Source organism: Leptopilina heterotoma, unplaced genomic scaffold (assembly GCF_015476425.1).
Source record: "Leptopilina heterotoma isolate Lh14 unplaced genomic scaffold, ASM1547642v1 Lhet_24, whole genome shotgun sequence".
NCBI lineage: Eukaryota > Metazoa > Arthropoda > Insecta > Hymenoptera > Figitidae > Leptopilina > Leptopilina heterotoma.
This window is the reverse complement of record NW_025110956.1, coordinates 698738-713838: the sequence shown is the minus strand read 5'-3', so window position 1 is coordinate 713838 and position 15101 is coordinate 698738. Positions and strand designations below refer to the sequence as shown.

Below are 15101 nucleotides of genomic sequence, written 5' to 3'. Positions count from 1 at the left end.
TTTGTTCTTTCTAAGTTTATTTGAGTGCGGTATAAAAATCAATGTTTGTAGCTATATTCAACAGACATGACAAATAACGATATATTAAAGAATATCCATTTTTATCCAAATTTCAAAGACTAATAAAACATATTTTGAATCATAATTTCGATACGAGAATGAATCAAAACGACAACTAATTCATTTAATCAACGAATCGGCGCTGTTAATTGATTAAAAGTGACTAATTCAGATTTACGTTGTGTATATTCTGATTTGTGTACGCTTCTATTTGGATATCTATACAAAACGTGGAAATCACGTAAAAGGTATGTCAATTTTAAAACATACTAGAAATCCTTAAATAGGCCCATAATGACTAGAGGTCTTTAAATTTACCCCCTTTTTTTCTTTAAGTTTTATTTAATCTAACTTTTAAAAATATTCTCACTGTCAACTGGAAAATACCAAATTGCAACGAATTAATACCAATATTTGGTTCAAAATATTGGTTGATTTAATTTTTTGTATTAAAATATTGAATATCAATTGTTGCAGATTAAATTTCTCGCAAAAATTAGATTTTTCACTGTAAAAAGATATGGTAAATTAGAGTCGAGAAAATATAAAAATGGAACCAAATGACGATTGAATACCCAAAATTGGCTCCAATTTGACATTTACCCTCTTATAGTGTTATGAATTAATTTATTAGTAATATTATTAGTACATAATTATAATTTTATCATTTGGTTCCTTTTACTTGAAGTTCCATAAGTCCTAATAAGAGTTCTGCTATTATTATAAAGTGTTCTAGAGATTGTTACAATGACTCTTTACACTTTTGCAATACAATAAAGTCCTGCGCTTTAAAACTTTTCTTGAATTTATACCAAAGTCTCGAATCTTTAGAACTCGAAAGTTAGAAAACTTTGAAGAATTTAAAAATTCGACATTTTTTAGGTTACTCTCGAAATCTTTTAAATGCGATCGATTTTTCGTCACATTTTACCTTATAATGTTTTTAATAACCGAAAAACATGATTGAAATATTAAGAACAATAAGTCATATTTTTAAAATTCAGTTTATGAACGTTTGTTTCTGATTTAATTTCGAACTATTTACAATATTTACAAATAGGCCTTTAAGAGGTATATCTAATATGTATTATAAGCAATTTAAACTTTAGAATATTGTCAACTGAATATAAATCGAATTCACGGAAGACTGTATGACTATACAGAAAGTATGGAAGAAGTTGACGAAAGTTTAGTTGACTGTATTCTAGTTTTTCTAGAGTTGGAATTCGTAATGATTCGTTGCACACTATTTTGCACACTAATTTTTGTTCGTGCACTACAAAATTTTTGAAATTTGATCTGAAAAATATTTCAATATCCCTTTTATGTTGAGAGAAATATTTAGGAATTGATTTTACACTGCAAAAATAGGTGTCTTTTTTGATATCCTAAAATGAGACGTAATGAAAAATGACATTTTACATCTTGAATAGAAATGTTTTTTCTAAAGTTGCTTATTGATACCCAAGATGCTTTATACGTTTTAACAGCATGGTTAAAATACTTCTTCCATCTTAGAAAAGGATGCTACTTCGGCAAGTTTTTTAAAGGATCTGAAATTAAGACATTTCTGGTATATGTAAGATGTTTGGAGATAAGATACTCATCGTGAATCATAAGATGAGTGAAATGCGCCAAAAACTAACTTTTGAATATATTGGTTACTAAAAACTGAGATATGTACATAAAGTGTTTTACATATGTGCCCACAGTTGACCACAAAATGTTTTTCCTAAAAAATGTGCTGAAAATGTGTGAAGTGTTGTTATGAAGATACTTTTAACATCTTAAAACAAAATCTTTAGGCTCTTTACCATCTTAAATGTTACCTCATCGTATGAACGTATCAACTATTAATATGGTTCATACGGATTGGTACGGAACATACAAATTTTTAGTAATATTTTGTCAGAAGCTGATACGTTCGTACGATTAAATAACCTAAAATCATCGTTTTCCCCTGTTTGAAATGAACTATTTTAAAGTTTGATATGAATTATATTAAATTTTGAGACAAAAAGTCTTTTAGCGTAAGTAACGATTTATTGTTTGAATAAGTTATTTAAAAGAGTAACCTTTATTATTCGAAATAATAATGCGATATTCCGAAAGACCATTCCATTGTGATAATTTCAGCCTAAACATGACAATATATTTCTTTGTAAATCTTCAACGACAAGAAAGCTCATTTGGTTCGAAGTGATAAATTCACCTGTCCAGTTTACGTGTCTGAACATGTTCGTGTCAGAATCGAGAGCAAACTTAGGCCTGCGCGCTTGCGTCTTTCCTCCAATGTTTTCTGTGCTGGGCACCCTTCTCAATTTCCGGATGTATGGATAGGAAGAACAAGGAAAAAGAAAGAGCTTAAAAGAGAAAGAGAAGAGGAGAAGCACAATGGAGGGTAAGAGAGAAACGATCCGCTCAGCTCTTCTTTACACGTTGCGACGGCAGCGAGTTTAACAGTAACAGTACGTCATCCTGTCCGTCTCTCTTGGCTCTTTCTTTTCCTCTCTCTTTCTCCCGCAGACTGCCCATCTAAAGTCTCTCGCTCTCTCATTCTCTTTATCATGGTCTCTCGCACTCTCCTTAACAGCCTTCACTCTCTAAAAGCCTGGGTGTGATCTATAGCGGGACGTTGCGTCACTCTGGGAACAGATGCAGGGATCGTATATTACCCAGCCATATCTACTAGAAAGAGAGCGAGAGACTCACTCCAAAAGACACAGTAAAACCGAATACCGCACCGCACGGTCAAAAGAATGGCGAACGACACAAATCACTCGACCTTTTGTGTTCCAGATCTGATTTTTCCGGGGGTGGAGAAGAAGTTCGCTCCAGCAGCCACACACAGCTCAAAAAATCCAAACTCTAGATCGATATTCTCACGGCGATAATAATAATTCCTCAAGATTTAGTGACTTGGGGTTGCTGGAAACATTTCGAATTAATTTATCGTCGATTAAGCCTTATCTGCAACAGTCAGAGCCTCCAGAATTAAGTCACCATAATTTAGAGATTCTGTTACACGCCTCTAACTGCCGGCTGTAATTTAAATCGAAACGGTGGGTTCTTAAATCTACCTTCCTCGAGTGAACGCGCAACAACTTCCAAAAAAGATAAAGACTCACAAAATTTTCCTTTTTGTTTGCAAAACATATTCAAGAAAATGCTATTATACAATTTCAACATTGAAAATCGGGACTAAAATCGTATTTTTGAACATAAGACAGAAATATTAAAGTATTTGAATATTTTAGCGCCATTCTATTTACACAGAATCACAAAAGTTTTTTAAAGGAAGTATTGACCGGATCATGTTTTTTGGGTCGCTGAATTCGAATCCGAACTCAGGTTTTCGCCATCACGTCTATAGTTTTTTCAGAAATTAATAAAATTCGCAAAAACTGATTGCAAACAAGATTATAAATAAAAATAAACAAGAAGATTCTATAAAAACAACTTTAACACAGTGAAAAAATATTATATAATGTTAAACCATCAAAGAAACTCGTAAATATTCAAAATTTAAGATGGCGGATCCAATATGGCGTCAATTTTTTTAAAATTCCTTCAATTCGCCTGAAACTTGTTCCACAGGGGTTTTTGTGGTTGCTGAATACGAATTTCATGTTAGTTTTCAAAAATTCAAAATGGCGGATCCAACCTGGCTGACCAATTTTTAAAAAATTTATTGTATTCTTTATAAACTCATTTTTTTCTTTTGGAAAAAAACATTAAATATTCCCGTTTCTTAATATTTTTGTAAAAAATTCTCAATTTTCATAAGGAAATAATTTGCGTCAATTATATTTCTTAATTTACATTGTTTTAATAAAATTCAAAGTTTTTTAAAAATAGAGGAAAAAAATGTTTAAAAATTATATTTGTCATCAGTTAGAAAATTTAATTGAAAATAAAACTGAAAATTTTTTAATTTTTACTAAAAAATTTTTTAGAAAATAAAGGAAAAAAATGTTTTGTTAAATTTATTAACGAATGTCTTTAATATTGTAAAATTATTCGAAAACAATAATTTCTTTTTTAAATATTTAAATATTTAATTATTATCATTTTTCCATAGGAATTAAGATTTTCAAAAATTTTAAATTCAAACTTTTGAAATTAACAACTTATTCAAATTTTGTTGTAAAACATAAAGAAATCGATCACTCCGAGTCTTCTCAAAAGAATTAAATTATTTAAAAAAAGTGTAATAAAATTCGATGCAAGTATTAAATTATTTTCATAAATAGACGTAATGAATCGGTTATTAGGAAATTCATTTTTAAATAAATTTTTATTAGAAAATTCTACGAGAATTAAATTATTTAAATAAAAAAATAAATAAGTTATTAAATACTTGAATGTTTCTTAAAATTGAATTTTCATAAAAAATTTTATCAGTTAAATTTTTAAGAATGATTCCATTTTTCGAAAAATTTGATTAAAATTGTATCAAAAATAATTAAAATTCTACGTTGAGTTGTGTTATTTATGAAAATAATTAAATTCTTGAGAACAGTTTTATTATTTGTAAAAATGAATTATTGCGAAAAAAGTATAATAAATTTGCAAATAATTGAAATCTTGCTAAATTATTATTAATTATAAAAATAATTAAATATGTTTAAGCAGAATTTTATTACAATTTTTTTAAATAATTGAATTTCAAAAAAGAATTTTGCTCTTTATAAAGATAATTGAAAATAATTGAATTTCTGAAAATAATTTTATTCTCGTGCGATTAATATTGTTATTTATAAAAATAATTGCATTTTACAAAGAATTTTATTAAAATTCTTGAAAACAATTGAATTTCTGGGAAGAATTTCCATATTTGTCAAGATAATTGATTTCTCTCTACACTGTAAAAAATTTTTGGGGAAAATTCCCCAAAATCTTGGTGACGCAATTTTAACCAAAAAAGGTAAATTTCCACCAAGAAAACTTAGGGAATTTTCCCCAAGAAAACTAGAGGAATTTTCCCTTTAAAATCTTGTGGAATTTTCCCTTTAAAACCTTGGGGAATTTTCCCTTTATAATCTTGGTGAATTTTCCCTTTGAAATCTTGGGGAATTTTCCCCAAGAAACTCGAGGAAATTTCCCTTTAAAATCTTGTGGAATTTTCCCTTTGCATCCTTGGGAACTGTTCCCTTTGAAATCTTGGGGAATCTTCCCTTTGCAACCTTGGAAAATTTTTCTTGTAAATTCTTAGAAAATTTCTCTTTTAAATTACTTATTATGGAATTTTTCTCTTCGAACGTTGGGATATTTTTACTGTAAAATAGTACAGAATTTTTCAGTAAATTTTATCCTTTCATATTTGGGAAGATTGGTTTGTAAGGTTGAATAAATCTTGAACAAATTTTTTAAATACTGTTTATTATATTAGGTACTGTCAGTGAACGATAAGTACTTCAATTAAAAGTACTACATAGTTTTAAAAAACTTAACAATACAATATGTTACACTTACAATATAATTATAATATATCTTTAAATATTATTTACCTTTTTAATAATTTTTAAATAATCCTTAAATATCGTTCTAGAATATTATTAAATATTGTCGAATTGTCCACTTCACTATTATACATATAACCATCACTATATATTTAATAACTTTGAATATTTTTTTCACTCAAGGTTTTACTCTTACGAAGGCTGAAAAGCAACTAACATGTAATATCATCTTGAAAGACTTTTCGAAGAAGACTTCTTGAGAATTTCTCAAACATTCTAGCTAAATAAATTTATAAGAAAAAAGCGGGTCCTGCGAGAAACTCATAAAATACGTCCCCTTGCAACGAGAAACCCTTAGGTATTGTTGGTCATCCAAAGACAAACCAGATGTGCCAAATCTTTCAAAATGAGAAAATGCTTCAAAACATTTTATACTTTTGACTAAGAGCAAAAAAATTTTAAGGCCCCCCATAGTATATATCTTTTAATAAACCTAACTATTTATGGCAATGCTTTTTATAAGTAAAAAATAGTTTATAATTGTTTGTTAAACATGCTTTATTAAAAAATTTTTTACCAAAGTATTAATTGTATTTTTAAGATAAAATTTTTACTATAAGTAGAACAAAAAATTTATGTAGTTTATAGTGAAAGTATTTTTTATTATATAATTATTAAATTATTAAAATTATAATAATTGTAAAGTTTAATTAATTTCATTTCTTCTAAATGCTTTTTCTAGTAAAAATTGTTATTTAAATTATAAATTAGACAAAGCTCATTTGTTTAAAACATTAATTTAATGAAGTATTATAAAAAAACATTTCACTGTAATATAAATATTAATTTTTTAGCCCCTAAATCATACATTTTGTAAAAATGTTAATAATTTTGTACATGCAATTTAGTAAAAATTAACCCATTTTATAAAATTTAAAAAAGTTTTTTCAACTTTGTGGAAATTTTCATTAAATTTGGGAAAATTCCACAAAGCTTTCATAAAATGACATTTTCTTACTAATATGTGGAAAATTCCCTAAAATTATATACAAATTTCCCTATAATATTGTTGAAATTTTCACTATTATGTGGAAAATTGCACAAAATTGTAGTGGAAAATTTTTTCCCCTTCGCTTTGTAGAAAATTCCCTAATATTTTATCACTTTTCCCCAAGTTTGTTCAAAATTTCACTAATTTGTGGAAAATTCCCCAAAATCGTAGTGAAAATACTTTTCCCCGTGAATTTGTGGAATATTCCACAAGGAACCTCAGGGAAAAATCCCCAAATTTTTTACAGTGTAACTAATTTCAACAGAATTGAAATTAAAATTGTATTAAAAATCATTGAAATTCTGCGATGAGTTTTATTATTCATGAAAATAATTGAATCCATGTTAAAAATTTTATTTCTGAAAATAATTGAATTATTGAGAATAAACTTACAAAAAATTTGTAAATATTCAAATTCCTGTGAAATTTTTATTATTTATGAAAATAATTAAATGTTTGCGTAGAATTTTATTAAAATTGTTTTTAAATGATTGAATTCTTTTGGGTAATTTTATTAAAATAGTAGATATTGAAAATCATTGAAATGAGGAAATTTTTTTGAAAATAATTGAAATTTTGACAAGAATTTTATTATAATTTTTTAAAATAAATGAATTTTGAAAAAAAATTTTATTTATAAAGATAATAATTGGGATTTTGTCGAGATTTTTTTGTAAATTTTCAATAGAATTGAATTTTGTGATAAGAATTTTATTACTTTTGAAAATAATTGAATTTCTGAAATTATTTGTAACTTCTTCGAAATTCAATATTTTTATTGTTTTTAACTAAAATTCTTCTATAAATCCATTATTTTTAATAATAATTAATGAAGTATATATTGACAAATTTAATTAATTTTAGAAGACTTTGAATTATTAAAATTTTACAAAAATCTAAGTTCTTGAAAATTTGTAATTAAATTCATTTAACATTGAAATTTTATAAAATTTCGAACTGAAACCGTTTGAAGTTAATTCATTTATGAAAATTGTAAACGCAACTCTTTTAAAATTGAATTAATTTTGAAATATTTAAGTAAAATTATTCATTAAATAATTTATTTATTTGATGATAGTTGTTCAAGATTTAAGTTATTTAAAAAGAAATTTTTGTCAGAAATTGAAAAATTGAAGTGTTTGTATTAGAATTCGTGATAATTTTATAGTTTATGAGTCAAACAAAAAAGACACAAAAATTAAGAATTTTCTTAAGAATTCTAAAAATTTAATTTTTAAATTTAATTTTTATGTTCTATTATTTTTAAAACTGCTCATTTTATTTTTAAAAAAATGAGTGAATAGTCAGCTAATTGTTGCTAGTTAGTAACACTTTGTGTGAATTCGGCGAAAATGAAATTGAGATGAAAAAATTGGGAATAAATAAGCAGTTATGCGAGAAGGAAAATGCTTCTCGGCAATTTTGAAACGAAATATATTTAGGACAACAATAATACATTGAGCATTCAAGGGAGAGACGAATCGCTGCTCGTTATTATTTTTCTTGTTAATCCATATCCACCACGCCTGTGAACGTTAGGTTAATTTATGTAACGTTTGGTAACAGGGAAAATCAGAAAGTCAGGAGGAAAGCTGGACTCTCATCCCGGGAATTCTCACTTTGTCGCTATCGTAGCTAGCCGTATATCTTTCGGACGAACGCCCTCCAAAATGTGCTGTCTTTGTTTTAGATATTTATGAGACATTTTAATTCGCGCTCAACGTCAACCTCTTTTGGGGGGACCCGTAGAGAATGAGAGAGATGTAAGGGGATAATAGGCATAAGGGCGTTCCAATAAAATTTCTTTCTTTCTTCTACTCCATCTTTTTTTTTCTCAATTTTGAATAGTTTATTGTTTGCCCATGCAAATATTCATCATAACCATATAGCTGCTTTTTCTCTATTATTATTTAAATTCACAAAATTCTCCGTGAATTGAAATATATTCTTAAAATGGAAAAATAAATAGCTTTACTTGGTGGGTTTTTTAAAAATAAATTTTCTGTTTTTCCATCTCCTGTTTTTGTTGTTAAAAAAAATATCTCTTTTGTCTTTGTAAATTCATCTTCAACCACAATTTAAATAAATAAATTTTGGAAAACTGTTATATTTTGGGTAATAGGCGAATTCCCTACTAATTATTTTTTCTTTTCTTAAATTATGGGCAAAAATTTGAAAACAATGGATAGAAGAAAAATTCTTCCACCTGATGAAACTTTTTACTTTTATAAACAAATTTTTCTTTCTTAACTTGAAAACAAAAAAAAAAAAGAAAAATTCTACCCTTACTAATAAAATTTATAGTTATTAAAAAAAAATGATTTTTTTAACTGTGGGCAAAAACAATGAGAAAGAGAAAATTCTACCCTTTAATGAAATATATCGTTTTAAAAAAAATTTCCTTTTTTAAGTGTAATGGGCGAAAATTTGAAAACAATGGAAAAGAGAAAAATTCTAGCCTTTAATGAAATTTGTGTTTTAAAAAAAATACCTTTTTTAACTGTAAGCAAAAACTCGAAAACAATGGAAAAGAGAAAAATTCTACCCTTTAATCAAATTTATTGTTTTTAAAACATTTTTCTTTTTTTTAACTCAGTGATTTAAAGCTTTTGTTGACAATTAAAACAGATTTTTTTTTTTAAATGTATACATTTTCTTAAAATTATTATTATTATTATTATTATTATTATTATTATTATTAAAAAATTGCGACTTTTTCGACCTTTCTTTCAAATTTTGTGAAAAGTATAACTATGGACAAATCATTGGAAATTTATTTTTGAATAATTTTTCTAATTGAATTTTTGAAATATACAATTAAAAAGGTTTTGAATAATTGAAATTTTGTAAAATTTAATTGAAAATAAATCATTTTTTTCAAGTGTTTTATTACAATTTTTGAAAAATATCTTTTAAAAAATTTCAATTTAAAATTTTGGAAATAATTATTGAATTCTCAAAAATTTTAATCAAAAATCGTCAAGTGTAAATTTAATAAAAATGAAAATTAAAGAAAATTAGGTTGTAAAAATAATATTAAAATATTTAAAAAAAACTAATTCTCCGAATTGTTTCATTCTACTTTTTTAAAATTCAATTATTTTCAATAATTTCGATTACATATTTCCGACAATTCAAATACATACAAAAAATAACATTAAAATTTTTTAGAATCATTTTTAAAATTTTGGAGAAAATAATCATATTTAAATTTTTTAAATAAAATTCTTCTAAAAATTAATTACTTTTTTTTAAAATTAATACAAAAATTCTGTTTAGAAATTTAATTATTTTCGAAAAATTACATTACAATATTTTTAAAAAAAACTAATTCTTCGAATTATTTTATCATAATTTTTTAAGATTCAATAAATTTCGAACAAAGCAAATTGAAATTTTTTTAAATTTACTTTTTCAGACTTATTAAAATTTCGAAAAAGTCATTTATAATTAAAATTCTTCAAAATGTTGAATATTTTTTTTAAAAGCTCAATTATTTTTAAAAAATGTTATCAAATTTCAATTATTTTTTAAAGATTTTACCAAATTTCCATTATTTTTTAAAAGATTTTACCAAATTTAAATTTTTGGACATATTTTAAGTCTTTCAAAAATTATTTAGAAATATTTTTAAAAAATTAATTTTAAGAATTTCTTTATTAAAATTTTTGGAAATATTCTACTTTAATATTTTTAAAAAGAAAAATAAACTGTTTCAATTATTATAAAAAATTGAATTTTTGTATTGAAATAATTTAATTCTCGAAAAAATTTCCAAAAGTTATTAAAAATTAATATAAATAATTGATTTAGAGATGAAATTTAGTTCAAAATTATAGAAAATAATTGAATTTTTGAAGGGTTATTGTAATTTTTTTTCTGTTGTCTGAAATCGGGATGTCACTTTCTACAGTTTTTGTTTCGTTCAACCCGAATTTACCAAAAAAAAACTTTCCATCATGTAAGAATTTTGAGAAAAGTGAGAATGAAACTCTAGAAAATACCGCTTTGCCTGACGGGTCAAGAACAGTTACAAATTTTCAAAAACTGCTAAAGAAGTTATTTTTGTGAGTTTCCACTCTTTTTTTCAAAAACCTGAAGTGGTGAAAAGCTTTTGTCCTCAGATTCGGATTTAGCACAACAAATACTGAAGAAGATGACTTACTGTTCTCAGACAACGCGAAAAAAATAATTTTCCGGCTTGTGCAGTAAAACACGAAAGTTGTTATTTATAAATAACAATTTATAAATACTGATTTCAGAGTAGTATAGTGATGGCTAGTCTCTGATTGTGAGACGAAATTATGTCCAAATGGTATGCCGTTCACATTGTAGACTTGTCATTTCGAACGAACGTCACACACAAAATTTAAGCTGTCAGTACCGCCATTTGCAGATGGCAGATTATGAAAGGTGTTTTGGACACACTCGCTACTTGGTTAGCTGTCTTTCCAAAGAGCTATAACTCATTGAACATTTTCGATCAATTTTATTCAATAATTGTGCAATATTTACTCATTCAAAAATCCTACTGATTTGTAATTATCAGAGCAATGAGGGAAAAAGAGGAAAAATAGTAACATAAGACCAGTAAGTTAATGATAAGGATGGTTGGTAAATGATACGTTCTTGTTTTTATTTGAAGAACTGAACGAATTTTTGGAACTAACGATTTTTAAACACCCTATCCGCAATTCTCGTGTTTTATATTTCACCAAAATAAATATAATTGCAATTATTTATTAGAAAACATAAATGATTTAATTTTAATAATATTTAATATTGTATAATTATAAGCTATTCTTCAGGATTGTATTGAAAGGAATGTTTGATACATTTTTTTTTCCTAAAGCTATATAGTAAAATAAAATGATCCTAAAATTCCTTAATGACTGGATTTTTTTGAAGGAGCGCATTATAATGTTTGTTCTTTATTTTTTAGGTAAGTAGTGGTCTCCAATCGTACAGAAAAACCAACCACTGACCCTGCCGGTACTGGACGGGAGATATGCGAAGCAAGCAACAGCCAAGGCCTTCCTTCCGGTGGCCGCAGCAGCGCGGCGATAACATTACCGGTAAATACACAAGTATTTGAAAACACCTCGCTCAGTAAACGATTTTTTCCATTTATCAACAAGAACCCATAAGTTTCTATTTAGTAAATTCATAAAATGAAATTTTTCTCATCTTTAAAAATACCGAATTAGTTTAAAATATTGAAAAAAAGAGAGTGAATAATAAAGGATATTTAAACCAAAAACATTTAGTTTTATTAAAAAAAATATTTTCTTTACAGATTGTTTAAACAATTGAACCGCCGGCGACCAAAAGGACTTTGGTCGACGGCGGTTCAATTCATAAAGTATAACAATATGTTTGAAAGTTATACTGAAGGAAAATCATCAGTTTCATTTAATATCTTCTTATGAACATTTAAAATAAAATGCTACAATTTAAGGAAAATTTGTTTTTTATTATTTGAGTACGTATTCGAGAAAATATATCATTTTGAATAATACATATTATATAATATTTGAATAAATAAGAATCAGTATAAAATTTTTAAAAGTTACTATATGTACTTAAATATGAGCGTACCGAAAACTAAAAATTATTACATTTATATTTTTATTACTTCTTATAGAAATAATTAAAAATTGAATTTTCCTTTGAAATATTTCAGTTTTACATGAAAAGTGTCGGACTTCTGGGTTCAACTGAAGTTGTCTCGTTTCACTTCAAGTTTCACTCGAGTTATTGCAAATTGCAACTCAATCCGATCATCAAATGTGTAATATTTCATGCATGTGAATTATTTGGACATCTCTTGACGAACAAATTTCTGCTTCATCTGAGTAATTGACCTTTAAGAAGTTATACTATATTTGTACCTCTTCACATTGCAGATTATTTTTTTATATACAAAATGTTTTTGGTAATGTTCCATAAATCTAATAAATAAAAATTATTTAAATCTCTAACTTATAAGTATTTTGTTTCGAAAATTCAAAATTGAAAAAATTATGGATTGGAGCCATGTTTTTGAGGCTGTTTGAGGCTGTTTGAGGCTGTTTTTGTTATATAAATAAAATTCAATTTAATAACTTTTTCAAAAAAATTAATTTCAAAATTCAATTATTTTTAAGAGTTTACGCTATATTGCTTTTAATATTCAACTTATTATATAAAATTTTATCTGAAATTCATTTTTAAATCAATTTTTATTAGAAAATTCTACTAGTACTCAATTATTTAAATACAAAAATAAATAATTTATTGTATAATTGAATGTTTCTTAAAATTCAATTCCCATAAAGAATGTTATCAACAAATTTTTAAATAATTGAATTTTTTCGACGAATTTAAATAAAATTTTTAAAAATATTTACATTTTTCGCGAAATTTGATTAAAATATTGTATTACAATTTTAAAATAATTAAAATTCTGCGATGAGTTTTATTATTTGTGAAAATAATTGAATCCGTAAGAAGAATTTTATTATTTTTGAAGAATATTAAATTTTTAAATAATTAAATTAAATAATTGAATTTCTGCAATAATTTGTAACTTTTCCAAAATTAAATTTTTTATTCGTGTTTTTAACTAAAATTCTTCTATAGAGGAGACTGGGGCGAAAAGTTAAATTTTGCATAAATGATTTTTTTTAGACAATATAATCCGCTTAGATGCAAATATTTATACATCAATATTGTAGCACGGTGGTCCTCGAATAATTTTAACTTCGACTTTCTTCTACCTCTGATTTTCTTTTTGGGAATGTTAGGGGACTGCTTTAGGACCATTTTGCAAGAAAAATTAAAATCGAAGACTGAGCACTTTTTTTAATGGAGATTTAAAAATTTTTTTTTATAATTTTTTTTAAGGAAAAATCGTATTTACTCTCTATTTACTCATTATGTTATTATTATATTTGTTTACTTATTATTATATTTGTTTACTTAGAAATATAACTCACAACACATTTAAATTATTTATGTTTTCTGAAAATGTTCGTTATGTTCATTTAAATTACTTTTAATTAATAAATATAATTTTTTTAAAATAAAATTTACATAATTTTCTTTATTTTGGGTTATGTGTACTTCTAAGTAAACAAATATAATCACATAATGAGTAAATGGTGAGTAAATACGATTTTTCTTTAAAAAAATTATTAAAAAATCGAAAAATCTCGATTAAAAAAAGTGCTCAGTCTTCGATTTTAATTTTTCTTACAAAATGGTCCTGAAGTAGTCCCCTAACATTCCCAAAAAGAAAATCAGAGGTATAGAAGAAAGTCAAAGTTGAAATTATTCGAGGACCACCGTGGTAGGGCATCTTGTCCCCTACAACTTTCAATAAAAAAGTTTTTGATATTTTCGCATACAATACATGTTATGTCCTTTTTTGAAAATTTTGTCTTTTTTAACTTTTCGCCCCATGCTGGGGCGAAAAGTTAAATGGCTGGGGCAAAAAGTTCAATTCTATTTTTAGCCTACTAAAACTATTTTCTGATAGGTGTTAAGTAGTAGATAAGTTAAAGTATACGTAAACAAGTAATTTAGTTAATAAAAGATCTTTGTTTACTTAACAAAAGCTTTAGAATAATTATAAAGTTAATAAATTGAAATTTCAAAAAAAAAAAAAAATTTTTTTTGGTTTATTTCACGTGAGCAGTCTTGTTTTTTGATAAACTACTTGCCTAATGTCAAATAAATCATTTTTAAACAAATAAACCCAAAAAACGAAAAATAAAAAAAAAATTTTTAATAATATGTAAAAATACATTTAACTTTTCGCCCCAGGGTGCGTTTTTGGCTTTAACAACAAATATAAAAAATCTGACTAAAGATATTTAGCAAATACCTTTAGGTATCTCTTCAGGGGACCCAAATAATGAAGAAAAAAATCGCGGTGAGGATAAATGCAAAAAATATACTTAAAAGTTGATATTTTCTTTTACGAAAAAATTTTCAAAAGTAGGGTGAAAGCAAACTTTAAATATGGACACCATAAAAATTAGCAGAATGTCACATAACTCCGGACATTTATTTAGGGTGATAACACCCTTCTATAGTTAAAATTGCAATGCTCTAACTATTTCCGTTCGAAAGATAATGAATTTTAACTGTTTTCACAATTTAACTTTTCGCCCCAGTCTCCCCTATATAAGCATTATTTTTAACAATTTTTAAAAAATTTCTTTGATATTTCAAATTTATTTGCTTACAATTCAATTTAACAAAATTTTAATTATTCGTAAATTCTTTCATTAAATATATATAAGAAAATAAAAAACTTCAAATAGTTTTTTTAAAAAATCCGCAATTAAACTTTCTCAAAAAAATTAATTCCACAGAACTGTTAGTTAAAAATAAGAAAAATTCAGATTTTTAAAGATTTTAATTTAAAACCTTTTCGAAATTCAATTATTTCTGAAAATTCACGCTCTAATATAATGCTTTTAATATTCAATTATAATTTAAAAGTTTAACTAAAATTCATTTTTAAATCAGTTTTTATTAAA

General features: G+C 25.4%; 1 protein-coding gene across 4 annotated transcripts in view; it reads left to right on the top strand.

Moving 5' to 3' along the window:
* LOC122502830 (protein tiptop-like) overlaps positions 1–15101 on the top strand; it is a 357021-nt gene that overhangs the window by 258002 nt on the left and 83918 nt on the right. For 2 of the 4 annotated variants that reach the window (XM_043613102.1, XM_043613101.1), the window contains exon 2: positions 11516–11648. The exons of 1 other annotated variant lie outside the window; for it this stretch is intronic. In XM_043613102.1, coding sequence (XP_043469037.1) covers positions 11582–11648 — 67 coding nt within the window. In that variant the 5' untranslated portion in view covers positions 11516–11581. Of the gene's footprint in view, positions 1–11515; positions 11649–15101 lie in introns of those variants that run through there. One more of the 4 variants, XM_043613106.1, reaches the window with a different exon arrangement.